Here is a 15,180-nt window from a genome sequence, read left to right on the forward strand (position 1 = left end):
TCTATCACAGGCATAGCTTTCTTAGTTTGTCTTCAGTAATAGATCCTCACTCTCTATCACAGGCATAGCTTTCTTAGTTTGTCTTCAGTAATAGATCCTCACTCTCTATCACAGGCATAGCTTTCTTAGTTTGTCTTCAGTAATAGATCCTCACTCTCTATCACAGGCATAGCTTTCTTAGTTTGTCTTCATAAATAGATCCTCACTCTCTATCACAGGCATAGCTTTCTTAGTTTGTCTTCAGAAATAGATCCTCACTCTCTATCGCAGGCATAGCTTTCTTAGTTTGTCTTCATAAATAGATCCTCACTCTCTATCACAGGGAGAGCTTTCTTAGTTTGTCTTCAGTAATAGATCCTCACTCTCTATCACAGGCATAGCTTTCTTAGTTTGTCTTCATAAATAGATCCTCACTCTCTATCACAGGCAGAGCTTTCTTAGTTTGTCTTCAGTAATAGATCCTCACTCTCTATCACAGGCATAGCTTTCTTAGTTTGTCTTCAGTAATAGATCCCTCACTCTCTATCACAGGCATAGCTTTCTTAGTTTGTCTTCAGTAATAGATCTAAGTAGAGCAGACTTTATCAGTTTCTGTCAACAAGGTAAACCTCATCACTGCAATAATTATAGATAATACCCCATTCCTTCGTATCTAATTCAGATAGACATAAACTATACCTGAAGACAATTTTCTCCTCAAGACAAATTTCTTACCTGAAGACAATGTTCTTCCTATTATTTACTGTAGAAATAAACATTTACGCAGTAATCTGATCGTTTTTGCACTTTTCACACTGACTTAGTCTTATACTAATTAAGATTGTGCCAACTACATTGACCGGTCAAGTTTTTTTTTAATATTGATGTGCCAATTCACAAATGTGTTAACTGCTGATTTTTTATGCTCTAGAATTTGAGAATTGAAAAATATATACTTTCACAATTTCGAAAAGCCAATGATACCTTCCTAATGAACGCTGGTGTAGAATCCTTATCGAGTAGATATATATGAAATAGCTGTACAGGCCATTTGGGTGTGTGCCCTTTATCAGAGGGTTTAAATAAATGTTTAATTTCACAGATTAGATAAACTTTGACAATAAAGAGTCCCTATCACCTTCTTAATTCCGAAATATTTCTCCAACATTAATCACTGCATAGGCCAATTTGGATATCGCCATGTAGCTGTGGTACACGATTTTAATACCAAAACACTGCCAATTCATGGACATGCCAAATTAAATTCCACATTTAATTATCGCAGTAAGACTAAAGCTAGTAAACGGTAAAAAAAAAAAACTTTAATAAATATGAAGCCGAAAAGAAAAAAGCAGAAAATTCTTCTTTAATCCTTTAATTACTTTCAATTTGTGGTAACTAATGATGTATAATTGTATCAACCTTATCCTATACTTGTATTAGTGTAACAAGATAATGTATAGCATATGAGAAGGTCCCTCATTGTAATGCGTACTATATTCTAATATGCTGTGAGCATAATGTCTAATGTGTCAAAACATTGAAGTCACAGACACCCATCTCTAACACAATCTGATAAGTAGCCTGGTAAACAAGTTTATAGTTGTACACATCTAAATCAAGGACAATGTTCTATCTCTCAGCCAATCTCACATATCTGGCTAATGTTAACTGAAATTCCAGTCTTGTCAATTCCAAAACAAATCAATTTTAAAGTAATTTCAAAATAATTTTCCATCACTTATGTACATAAACATTGTTTATGTTACATTTACATAGCATGTATTGAATTACTTCAAAACAAACCCATTCCTGAATTATTTCCGAGTTATTTACCACTGCCTGTTTGTTTATGACATTTGCCTGATTTGTCAGAAGCCTCAAACCTGCCAAGACTTTGCTGACAAGTCCATCAGGCCTGGAGCTACTGCTGAAGGTGTTGATAGCTATGGGCTGACACTTCGTTTACTCTCGCTCCTTCTCTCTCTCCGTCCTCCTCATCATCTCTACCATAATCTGGACACATCTCATCACAGCATCTACACACTGTCAGCACCTTTACATAAGCTCACATTAACGTTTACATTTCCCCTAAAGTAGATTCTCTCTTCCACTATAAATACCCTACTTGCACTCCCTGGTATAGCCTGTCCATAGACTGGAAGAGAGACAAGGAAGACTTCCACAATATGTAAACAATCTATATGCCCATGATATTCTTATCTTTGTCGATCTTGACATGGGGAATCCCAGACACCTTATACTACAATTAATATCCAAAACAGATGCTTAGGCCCACTGATGATGGAGCACAAATCCCCCAATGCTTTATACTTTATATCTCCTCACAGCTTACCAAAATACTACCATCTGACATAAGGATACACATTCCAAAATCTTTTGAAAAAAACCTGCTGGTCTGAAATATTTCACACATTTAAGTTCTTTTTAAAAGTCTGAAATTCCCCAGTCAAACAATTCCTTCAGTGGCTCAATATCAAATAACTATCATCTCCAAGCAGCCAGGAACATGCAGTGATCAAATAGTTACTTACTCTATTTATTGGCAAAAAAAAAAAAAAATAAAATAAAAATTTAACAGAATTTTGGAGGGGGAATTTTCTTTGACTTCTACTGTCCAAGATGACTTAACAGGATGTTCATTAACTGTTGTAAATGACCTTTAATTGTCATTAATTAAGCCTATAGTTTCCTGACAGGTTCATTGTGAGATTTAAAACAACTCTCCTGCCTCACATGTTCAATTGTGAAGATATACAGTTAGCTTGTTACAAACCTACTTTCCTCACATGAAAGAAGGCTCAGCCTGGCTTTTCATTCATCTGCAGGCTCCGAATGCTGAAGTTATTAACGTGTCCAATTGATCTTTCTGTTACTTACACCGTAGGTAAGATTCAATAAATTCAGCTACACTATAATTGACTTACATAATTTCGTATTAAATCTGGATGATCTTTCTCTATTCCATCATCTAATATTGTCACGACAACGCCCTTGCCTGTCACTCCCTGATCCCAGGCACTCTGTACATTCATATCTAGGCCTTCTCCTCGATGCTGTAAATAAATGGAAAAAATATCAATACAGCATTTATCCCATATATAAGTATACTACATCTACATCAAGAAATTAGAAAATAATCTAACTCATTTGTTGTTTTTCAGAGTTTTTCCAATGAGAATAAAACTAAAAACAATTTCTATTTTTTGAGGACAAGCAAGCTATATTTTTCATTTGCTCTTTATCTATACATAAAGGTGATACCTTTGTATTGTTATACCTTTGTATTGTGATACCTTTGTATTGTTATACAATACAATGGTATCACAATACAAAGGTATGACAATAATACAAATGTTTAACAAAACAAAGGTATCACAATACAAAAGTATGACAATAAATAATACAAAGGTATCACAATACAAAAGTATGACAATAATACAAAGGTATTGTTAAATCTTTGTACTATTGTCATACCTTTGTATTATTGTCATACCTTTGTACTATTGTCATACCTTTGTACTATTGTCATACCTTTGTATTATTGTCATACCTTTGTACTATTGTCATACCTTTGTACTATTGTCATACCTTTGTACTATTGTCATACCTTTGTACTTTTGTCATAACTTTGTACTAGTGTCATACATTTGTATTATTGCTATACCTTTGTTTTGTCATACCTTTGTATTAATATAATACCTTTGTATTGTCATACCATTGTACTGTCCAGTGCTATTTGGTGTTTTGAAATGAATACTTCAAGTTTGATGGAATTATTACCAACAGTTGTCACTGAGGTAACAAGAAATGTGAACACTGGATGATGTATAGCAGATTCAACAACTGTCAAAACTTATTGTGTAACAACCAAGAGCTTTTCCAAAAAAATTGTCAAGTAGACGCAAATGATGGAATATACAAGAATTGCTTATTTTTGTGCTTTATGATTTTTGTTGTCATCATCCTCTACAGATTTATATAAGGCTTGTATACGGTTCTTAATTACTAGCATATGTTTTACATAAATTGGGAGACAGCAGGCCGATTCATTATCCTGCTTTGACCTGCTATTCAAGGAAATTATGTCTACTACAGCTAAAATGCATATAAAACTGCTATTTTAGATAAGTTAAATTTTGTTATACATTGACTAACAGAAGACTAACAGATGCAATGAAGAATCACATGTTGTGACCTTTTGACCTTACAATGAAGACTTGGAAATTGAATGTTATTTGTATTTATTGTCATGAGAGCTGTTTACCACCAGAAGTTGGGATGGCAGACAGAATGTTGTCTATCTGTGATCAGATTGGTAGTGGCAACTCTTCTGAACAACGCCAATAATTGGGTGCCCAATGCAAGGAAGCCCCTGTGGACTGATGCCTGTTAATTCATAATCAGTTTGCACCTCAGAGTATGGGTGGTAGGGTCGACTGGTGCCAGGGGAGGCTTTGGGCCACTATAGCATGCCATCCATCACTAAAAACCCATCCTATCGGCCCCAAATCACCCCCAAAGTGGTAAAGCATAATCAAAACTCTAGAAACTTGATAACAAAACAGAATTACTTTACCCAAGCAACACATTATTGTTTCCACATGAATTGGGAAAAAATTGATGAAAAAAATAATGATATCAAAGTTTGAATAAAAATATCTGCTTTTTAGAAATGAAATTTTGTATCTACCAAAACCATATATACATTTAGGGCGTTATATTCATATACAGTTAGACATCAAAGACAATAGTACACAGTGAATGGTGCTGCACCACATCAAATGACCCATACCTCCCTGATGTGTCCCTACTCCGCAGCCCTAATTTCATTTCTATTGATCACCATAGGATCGTGTGTATCTTCCTTGTCAGGCTGTACTCTTCTATATATCTGCCATTCAGAGGATGCTTAGGGCACAATAGGATACTCCAACTGGCAATACAGATACTGACTTAGAGCCTACAAAGCCGGAGAATATCTAAACCAATCACAACCCTCCGTATTATAGGGAAAACACATCCAAAAGTAGTTATTGTAATTAAGGGTTAATTAAGTTCTTAATTACCAGTATGCACTCTTACACAGATCCTACCCACTTACTATCCAACAAAGTGCACTAGTAATGTCTCTGCTATTACCACGAGAAACTACATACAAACACATGATAACGCAGCTTGATAGCAAGAACACAGTAAATGGTTTAATTTCTGGGTTATTTCTGTTGTTCCAAAGGTATGAAATTCCAAAGCAGAATGTTTGGTTATACAGAGGATGGATTGTCGCTGAGAAACAGTTCAAACTGTTCATGACCATTAAGATGTAGTTGTTACGAGTGACTAGTGTATGCGTTGATGAGAACGGGACAGATTGATGGTAGCTTACAGAACCCTAGAACATGTACCTAGATTGTACCCAGATCTGTCTCTGATATACAGACAGAGTCCACGGTCCAATTTAAATCAAATTAAAAACCTTCCTTTAAAAATCAATTTTAAATTAGGCAGTATAAATGATGTAACGTTTTCCCACATTATCACCAAGATCTCTTACCAATTGCGGAGGCTATGTACGCCCTGAGACATCTAAACACTGCAGTAACAGCATTCTCTTGAAAAAATGGCAGATTTTAAACAATCATTATTTTTTAATGCAACCGGAAATAAAATGATTTTATTTGAGGGTGTTCTTAGGTAACCAACAATTATAATGGTAATGTCGAGTAATGGGTTGTTTAATCCAAGCTGAACTGTATAATTCTCGTTCTGGTTGTGTGGTATGATTTTAATCTAACAAGTTTGTTTTTTTCAGTGAGAAAGTTCATTATGTTCTAGCCATTGTTATTTTAATGCTTTATGCAGCTTAGCAAAGTAGATTTTGTAATTACAGCAGAAAAGGATTTAATATCCTATCTTTTGGGCAATATCCAACAAAGTTGCTGAATAAAATCTTCCTGCTGAATGAAGGTAAATTAGTGCAGGCTGAACAACATTCAAACTTGTTTCTTGAAGAACTTGTGTATGTTAAATGCTATTTCAAGATGTTTGATGAAAGACAATTTCACTTGTGTGTGAGTCTATAGTTTAACTTGAGTCGATTTTCTTTAATTTGAAGTGAACCAGAAGTCCCTAGATGCTAATAAATCTTATATGTATCTCAACTATCTTTCAGAACGGTGATGTATATGTTGAAACTAGCAGCAGGTTAAGGTTGAAGGCAATGAGCATCGCCATCGCAGAAAGACACAGACTTGGGAAGGAGTGATGGAATTGTACCGGTTATTGACTTATAGGGTTTCCACTGTTACAATCACAAGATGATTTAAGCCACTTGATTGAATCATTCCATCATCTTATATACATTGCCACTATCTCATATACATTGCTGCTAAAACTATCATCGAAAAAATGTTTAATCAATGCACATTTCCAATGAGTAATGACTGAGTTAACCCACGCAGTGGTTTTACCTCTGGTTTTGCCTCCTGTGGAACTAACTGGTGTGTTTACCCAGTGTGACTTTATACCTATATTCCATACGGCTTTCCCCATTGACAGAACACTTAATTATTCAACAGACAATCTTCAGAGGATATCATTAATGATTTAATGCAGGAGTATAAACCACAGATATGTACATTTCTGTGACGGGTGGGAGATGATGAGTAACCGCGCCACACCACCTGTCTTATGGGTGGTAGGGTGGCACAATGGTCAAACAATGGCCTTTTACCTAGGTGGCTGGGGTTCGATTCCCGTATCTGAAGTGAAGGGGTATGGGGCCACCTACTCGACCATATGGGCTTTCCTGGATATTCAGGTTATTTCCAACACTAACACTCCTTAGGCGCTTCCATCCAGGCCCACAGCAATGAATAATATAAGTTGGTATAACTCAAAATTGTGAAATATACATAAAGTTTACAATTTACCTGTATATAAAGAACAGTCATCAGTATATACCTGTCTACAGAGAAGTCATTATTAGTATATACCTGTCTACACAGAACAGTCATCAGTAGTCGATACCTGTCTACAGAGAACAGTCATCAGTAGACACCTGCCTACAGAGAACAGTCATCAGTAGTAGATACCTGCCTACAGAGAACAGTCATCAGTAGATACCTGTCTACAGAGAAGTCATCAGTAGTAGATACCTGTCTACAGAGAACAGTCATTAGTAGATATCTGTTTACAGAGAAGTCATTAGTAGATATCTGTTTACAGAGAACAGTCATCAGTAGTAGATACCTGTCTACAGAGAACAGTCGTCAACAGATACCTGTCTACAGAGAACAGTCATCAGTAGTAGACAACTGTCTACAGAGAACAGTCATCAGTAGATATCTGTTTACAGAGAAGACATTAGTAGATATCTGTTTACAGAGAACAGTCATCAGTAGTAGATACCTGTCTACAGAGAACAGTCATCAGTAGATACCTGTGTACAGAGAACAGTCATCTGTAGATACCTGTCTACAGAGAACAGTCATCAGTAGATACCTGTCTACAGAGAACAGTCGTCAATAGATACCTGTCTACAGAGAACGGTCATCAGTAGTAGACACCTGTCTACAGAGAACAGTCATCAGTAGATACCTGTGTACAGAGAACAGTAATCTGTAGTAGATAACTGTCTACAGAGAACAGTCATCAGTAGATACCTGTCTACAGAGAACAGTCATCAGTAGATACCTGTGTACAGAGAACAGTCATCTGTAGATACCTGTCTACAGAGAACAGTCATCAGTAGATACCTGTCTACAGAGAACAGTCGTCAATAGATACCTGTCTACAGAGAACGGTCATCAGTAGTAGACACCTGTCTACAGAGAACAGTCATCAGTAGATACCTGTGTACAGAGAACAGTCATCAGTAGTCGATACCTGTCTACAGAGAACAGTCATCAGTAGTCGATACCTGTCTACAGAGAACAGTCATTAGTAGATACCTGTCTACAGAGAACAGTCATCAGTAGATACCTGTCTACAGAGAACAGTCATCAGTAGATACCTGTGTACAGAGAACAGTAATCTGTAGTAGATAACTGTCTACAGAGAACAGTCATCAGTTAGTAGACACCTGTCTACAGAGAAGTCATCAGTAGATACCTGTCTACAGAGAAGTCATTAGTAGATACATGTCTACAGAGAACAGTCATTAATAGATACCTGTCTACAAAGAACATTCAGTAGTATATACCTGTCTACAGAGAACAGTCATCAGTAGATACCTGTCTACAGAGAACAGTCATCAGTAGACACCTGTCTACAGAGAACAGTCATCAGTAGTCGATACCTGTCTACAGAGAACAGTCATCAGTAGTCGATACCTGTCTACAGAGAACAGTCATCAGTAGTAGATACCTGTCTACAGAGAACAGTCATTAGTAGATAGCTGTCTACAGAGAACAGTCAGTAGTATATACCTGTCTACAGAGAACAGTCATCAGTAGTAGACACCTGTCTACAGAGAACAGGCATCAGTAGTCGATACCTGTCTACAGAGAACAGTCATCAGTAGTAGATACCTGTCTACAGAGAACAGTCATCAGTAGTCGATACCTGTCTACAGAGAACAGTCATCAGTAGTCGATACCTGTCTACAGAGAACAGTCATCAGTAGTCGATACCTGTCTACAGAGAACAGTCATTAGTAGATACCTGTCTACAGAGAACAGTCATCAGTAGATAGCTGTCTACAGAGAACAGTCATCAGTAGATAGCTGTCTACAGAGAACAGTCATCAGTAGATACCTGTCTACAGAGAACAGTCATTAGTAGATAGCTGTCTACAGTAGAAACCTTCTATTGAGATGTGTGCTTGATATACCTCATAATTGTTACCATCTATTATTTCTATGATTTAGCGATTCTATAAATTAATATAACGGTATGAAAATATCACCAGATAATTTACTATTTCCATTTAACAGTCAAGATTTTATATATTCGTGATATATGAAACCACCTTTAATTGACAATTTTTGAAAATTTGAAACCTATTTTCCTTATCATGATATTCTTATTGTACACTGGTGACATTTCACTAGCATTTTCTGCTTCATGGATCAAAGAATTTAAGACAACATTGAACAACATCCTATATATGCTGTTCATATCATTAAACTGTTGATGAAACATGTGAAATTGCAGGGAAACTGGTGATAATCAGCTGGAAAAAAATGATAAAGGTAGTCACCATCACTGATGTGATTTTCTCTGGGATGGGAGACAATTCATAGTTAGTAACACCAGAAACACATTATTTTAACACAACAGCCCTAAATGTGCCGCTTCATGATATGCCTGGAGTGTAATGTACAGTGTCTCTCCCATGTAAAAGAGAAAATTATCCCCAACACCATCCTCAGGCCATGCTAGGCTAGCAGAGAGGAAACGATCAATACTCGGATCACAATCAGTTACAAGTCATTAAGGCTTTAAAACCTGATAGCTAAATGTTTTATGTTATGGTTAATTTAGTGGCCCATTAAATGTCCTAGGCAATATTCATACCTAGAATGCTTCCTCTCAAACCTGCTAAACCTTTGTCCTAATGTTCGGGTCAATTAAGGGCTTAATTAATGTGAATCCCTATTAAATATTCATCAGGGTATCAACTTGCAGAACCAGTGACCTGATATTATGGCCAGTATTAAATTCTAGAGCTCCTGTGAAATATGTTGCTATTGTAGCAATGAACAGAAGAGAATACAAATTTATGAAATTTCATGGCAACTCCCAACCAGTTAGTATCACAAATTCCTTGACTCTGATGCTTGTTTGTTTGCTTGGTTTATCTCCCAGTGAACTGCCTACTGTAGTAGTTGGTGACTACCTCATTGGAAACATATGGTAGACTTGGTGCATGCCATCCAGAGCAATTAGGGCAAAGTGTCTTGCCCAAGGACACAACCACGACAGCACCGACTGGTCCATTTCTCAGCTTCCCAAGAGGCAGTCTAACTGACAGAGCTATCGAAGCCCCTCTGGTGCACAAACATCAGACAATATGTACTATATATATTACCCTTATTCAAAGATCAGGTTGTATTATCCCTTGTAGATCAGAAATTTAACAGCAGCATGTAATTCAAACTACATTTGGGATAGCTCGTTTTAAAGTTACAAAATTGTGATTCAAGTAAATCAGACAACATCTAGCAAATTTATGGTTATTACTGCAAAATTATGAATTCAAGTAAACAGTTCCATGCAATGTTACCAAATAATATTAATAATAATAAAAGGTGGTTTAAACTAGATGCAATTTAAAAAAAAAAAATCTTTGGTGAAAGTACTTAACAATACAGGACGACAGAACTACAGTGGAATTATGTTTACTGAGTGCAGTCCGCTGATTATTCCACAGACATCAAAGTCTTGTAATGACATTAAAGCCAACATTCTGGATAGGAACACCAACCCCCTGCAGCATCAGTGGTAAACAACCATGTATTGATCAGCAAATAATTTAGTCATTTTCTCAAAACTTTCCAGCAAAAGGACTGAATGACCTGTCCTTTGGGTTTTAACAGATAAATCAATTTTATACTGAAATATATATACTGTTGGACAAGCTTATTACAATATGATGACTTGTTTAGGGTTCCAATCCTTCCAACCCAGGTCATTATCATATATATATATATCCAAAGACAATACAGATGATGGGGCTTATTCTAACGACCCTTTATAGTGTAATCTCACTGAAATGTTACAAATTGGACATGGCAGACACCCTACCTTGTAATACTGACATCAAACCATCCAGTACCACTACCACCGACTATCTAAAGCTAGCTACCAGAGTAATAGGTATTAATAATTCTACAGACTACAGTCTGTCTTTGTCAGGGGACAGAGCCCATGCCCTTCTTTGCTCAATTGGGTGGACATGAGCACAAAGGTAAAAAAAAAACAAAAAAAAACACCAATAGGTAGAAATCACATTGAATACCAAGTATAAGCCAGTGAATAGGTTTGTTACATTAAAATCATAGTCAAATGTCCTTTTGGATATATTATCACATTTAATGTAATAAACATTTGATGTAGCATATGCAGTTGACAATTAAACTAGATGTTAAATCTGGGTAAAATAATACAACAATATTCCCATGAAAAAAAAAACGAAAAACTTTTTCTACTGTTTTTTTTTTTTTTAAAGAATTTGCTCATAGTTCATCACATGAGTGTTACTTTCCCAGTGCCCCTTCTTATTTGAAAAAAAAAAGATGGGTAAAAAAACACATGGACATGTGTCGTCTCTAATACTTGGAGAAAGACAATTTTTGATGTCTTAAAAACCCACTGATATAACATGAATATCTAAACATTTTTACAGACACAAGTCTTCAATGGCAGGTCTGGTATCAGTTTGGGGTAGTGGTGGAGAATTGTGTGTGACAAGCCGACAGTTAAGTGACTCTCGGAGGACAAGTGGTTAGGTCTTGGTTTGTGTTCTCCTGCGGTTCACCAGATGCGGTACAAATCTACAGCAACAGATAAGCTGCCATGTCCCATCCCTGTCAAGTACCAGCAAAATTGGTGTCAAACCACTAAACGCATTAGATCATGTCACAACTAAGTACCAGCAAAAATGGTGTGAAACCGCTCATTCCACAACTAATGTGACAAACCAACACACTTGTTGAATTATTGCATAACTAAAGTGTTACACTATTAAACTCATTGAAATGGGTTATTTACAACTATTCAGGTGAGAAGTCAAACTAGTGAAGTTATTAAATCATTTTACAACATCTCATCTTTAAATAGACATATCATCAAACAAATTGTCTTGCTATTAAATTTCAATTATTGTCGTACATCTAATTGGTCATATATACATGGTGATATGAAAGTTATCTGGTCATAGAATAGGTTGCAATCACTGAATACCGCACATCTGTGAACAATGAATTTCCCAAATCAATAAATGTACCAAATCATTGCACAACCAAGGTGTCACACCATTAAATTCATCAACTGAACAGCTATATATCACCCCAATGAAAGCATTAAATTATTGTACAACCAATGTTCCATTAATTTAATTTGTTTGATCATTTTGGGGAAAAGACAACTACAGACTCAATGAAAACTGCAACCACAGATTTATACTACAATATTACTGAAATCACATCATAATCAAGGTGTAAACCCACTTGGAACTCATTTAGTTTTTGAAAACACTGCCAAAGCTATGAATTCATTAAATTATTAAACATCAAACTACCATCCCATGAAACACATTTAATCATTGCAAAACCAATTTGTTAAACCAATTCATCTCTGCTCTGTAGGCAATATGAATAGGACATAATGTACTGACAACCTTGACACAATGTACTGACAACCTTGACACAATGTACTGACAGCCTTGACACAATGTACTGTCAGACTTGACATAATGTACTGTCAACCTTGACACAATGTACTGTCAGCCTTGACACAATGTACTGTCAACCTTGACATAATGTATTGTAAGCCTTGACATAATGTATTGACAACCTTGACATAATGTAATGTCAGACTTGACATAATGTACTGTCAGCCTTGACATAATGTAGTGTCAACCTTGACATAATGTAATGTCAGACTTGACATAATGTACTGTCAGCCTTGACATAATGTACTGTCAACCTTGACACAATGTACTGACAACCTTGACACAATGTACTGTCAACCTTGACACAATGTACTGACAACCTTGACACAATGTACTGTCAACATTGACATAATGTACTGTCAACCTTGACATAATGTACTGTCAACCTTGACACAATGTACTGTCAACCTTGACATAATGTACTGTCAACCTTGACATAATGTATTATTATACCTCAGACTTGTATCACAGCTTCTGATTAGTGAAAACCATGTCACGTGATTAAAAACATTCGTTATGTCAACCACAAATTTCCAAATAATTCATTATTTACTTGCTGTCGCTTTCGAAACATCATGTCACCCTCTGAATATCATAATGTCACCCTCTCGTGAGCCCTCCAAAATCGTTATGTCACCCTCTCGTGAGCCCCAACTCGGAACTCTCTTCCATAACGTCTTCAAAAGTAGTTGAATCAGAGGAGTTCAGAGTATTCTGCTCGATAACAACAATGGCTGCCGGCGGACGCTATCGTCTGCCAACAGTGGAGGAAATGGCGAAATTATTGCAAGAAAAGGATTCTAAAAACACCAAAAGGGTCATCAATGGGGCCGTGGATTCCTTTATACATTTCCTATCTGCAACAGGTAGACCAAAGGATTTTGAAAACTTCGACGTCCATACATTGAACGTTCGACTGGGAGAATTTTATGCCGGGGCCCAGAAAGACGATGGGGTACCTCTTAAACGATCTTCGTTGAACAGTCTAAAATATGGTTTGAAGAAATACACATTGAACAAAATGAGTATAGACATCAGTGGTCAGGTTAGAATCCTATGGCTATAGGTTGATTACAATTGAGCATTTGTTGAATAGTTGATGAATTAATGAAATAAATTTTCTTAAAAACTGTTGATAGTCTAGTAATAAATAAACTTATTGATACCAAAATTGATTCACTTATGTTTTTTTCGGTATAATAAAACAATTACTGCCCTTGTTCCGGGTTGACATGAATATTTGCCCACCCTTGAGGTGTCATGTCACCCTCGGGCTACGCCCTCGGGTGACATGACACCTCTCGGGTGGTCAAATATTCATGTCAACCCGGAACGAGGGCAATAATTGTATATTGTAAGCCTTGACACAATGTACTGTCAGCCTTGACACAATGTACTGTCAACCTTGACACAATGTACTGTCAGCCTTGACACAATGTACTGTCAGCCTTGACATAATGTACTGTCAGCCATGACATAATGTACTGTCAACCTTGACATAATGTACTGTCAACCTTGACATAATGTACTGACATAATGTACTGTCAACCTTGACATAATGTACTGTCAACCTTGACATAATGTACTGTCAGCCTTGACATAATGTACTGTCAGCCTTGACATAATGTACTGTCAACCTTGACATAATGTACTGTCAACCTTGACACAATGTACTGTCAGATACAAATGTTGTTTCAATGTCCTGTAATAAGCCCACCCATGGTTTTTGAGTCTACTGGTAGGGTGTGGTTGTGGCTCTTATTATGCTCCACAAGAAGAGTTTATAAGAATCTATTGAATTTTGTGACCTACCTGATCTAGATAAAGTATTGAGTTAAGGAACAACAAACAAATTTAGAAATGAGTTCATCAGTTGATCTTACAAGTACTCAATTAATTTAAGTATAATTCTCTAAAACTGAAACATAATTATGGTCCTTATAGTTCTCTAACACAGCTATAGACTAACAGCATCATTTTGCCATGTGTGGGCTTTTAATTAAATTGTTAGTTAATTATCTCCGCAATTAAATTTTCTAAAAAATATCCAGAGATAATTATTTAAAAAGATAACAATTAAGAGGTCATGAAAGACAAAATAAGTGAATAAAATTAAGCTGTAATGGGAATAAAATGCCTCCCTGAGTGTTTTTTTCACTTGGTATTATTTGGCCCTATAGAAATTAGGACACTGCAATTCATAATGCAAGGGTGATTTGGTAGGCTGGATCTAGGGTCAACCTCAGTGTGTGGTGGGTCTAGTACCTGGATACCATTTCATTAAGCTTCATTAGGTAAGTGATAGCTTAAAACAAATATAAAGACAAACATACTTTTAAATATGTGTAATTTTTTTTTATTATATTATCTAAAGTTATCATTTCAATTCCATGGCCATGTATGCTTTGTTTTAAAATTTTATCCTAATTATGAAATATCACTAATTAAATTTTCAGCTTGAAGTATCTTTATGTTAATGAAACTCTATACAACAGATTCCAGGTTTGAAGCCTGTGTGGTCTTGTCTGCGATACCCCTATAAGTTCATTATCAATGGGATTAGTGACAGGGCACAGCTCATATCTGTACTAATGCCATCAATAACAACTATATAAGGGATCGCCCTCAGATAGACTGCACAATCAGTGCTGGCAGGGACGGACAAGGCATTGAAATTTGACATATTCTGATATGTTTAGGGAGGTAATGCACTTGAAAAGCTCTCTAATCCAATTGTAACAGTGCCAGCCTCATGCAACACAATCCACGTACGTCTTCACCTA

The 15,180-nt window shown here is 36.3% G+C and overlaps 1 protein-coding gene across 4 annotated transcripts in view; it reads right to left on the minus strand.

Annotated features, from left to right (window-relative positions):
* Nucleotides 1–15,180, minus strand: part of LOC117334865 (furin-like protease kpc-1) — a 148,399-nt gene that overhangs the window by 47,077 nt on the left and 86,142 nt on the right. For all 4 annotated transcript variants that reach the window (XR_004534242.1, XR_004534241.1, XM_033894697.1 and 1 more), the window contains exon 4: nucleotides 2,928–3,056. Coding sequence is in view for 2 of the 4 variants with exons in the window: in XM_033894697.1 (XP_033750588.1) it covers nucleotides 2,928–3,056 (129 nt within the window). In the remaining 2 variants the exon portion in view is untranslated. The remainder of the gene's footprint in view (nucleotides 1–2,927; nucleotides 3,057–15,180) is intronic.

This window comes from Pecten maximus, chromosome 9 (genome assembly GCF_902652985.1).
Source record: "Pecten maximus chromosome 9, xPecMax1.1, whole genome shotgun sequence".
NCBI classification, from domain to species: Eukaryota; Metazoa; Mollusca; class Bivalvia; order Pectinida; family Pectinidae; genus Pecten; species Pecten maximus.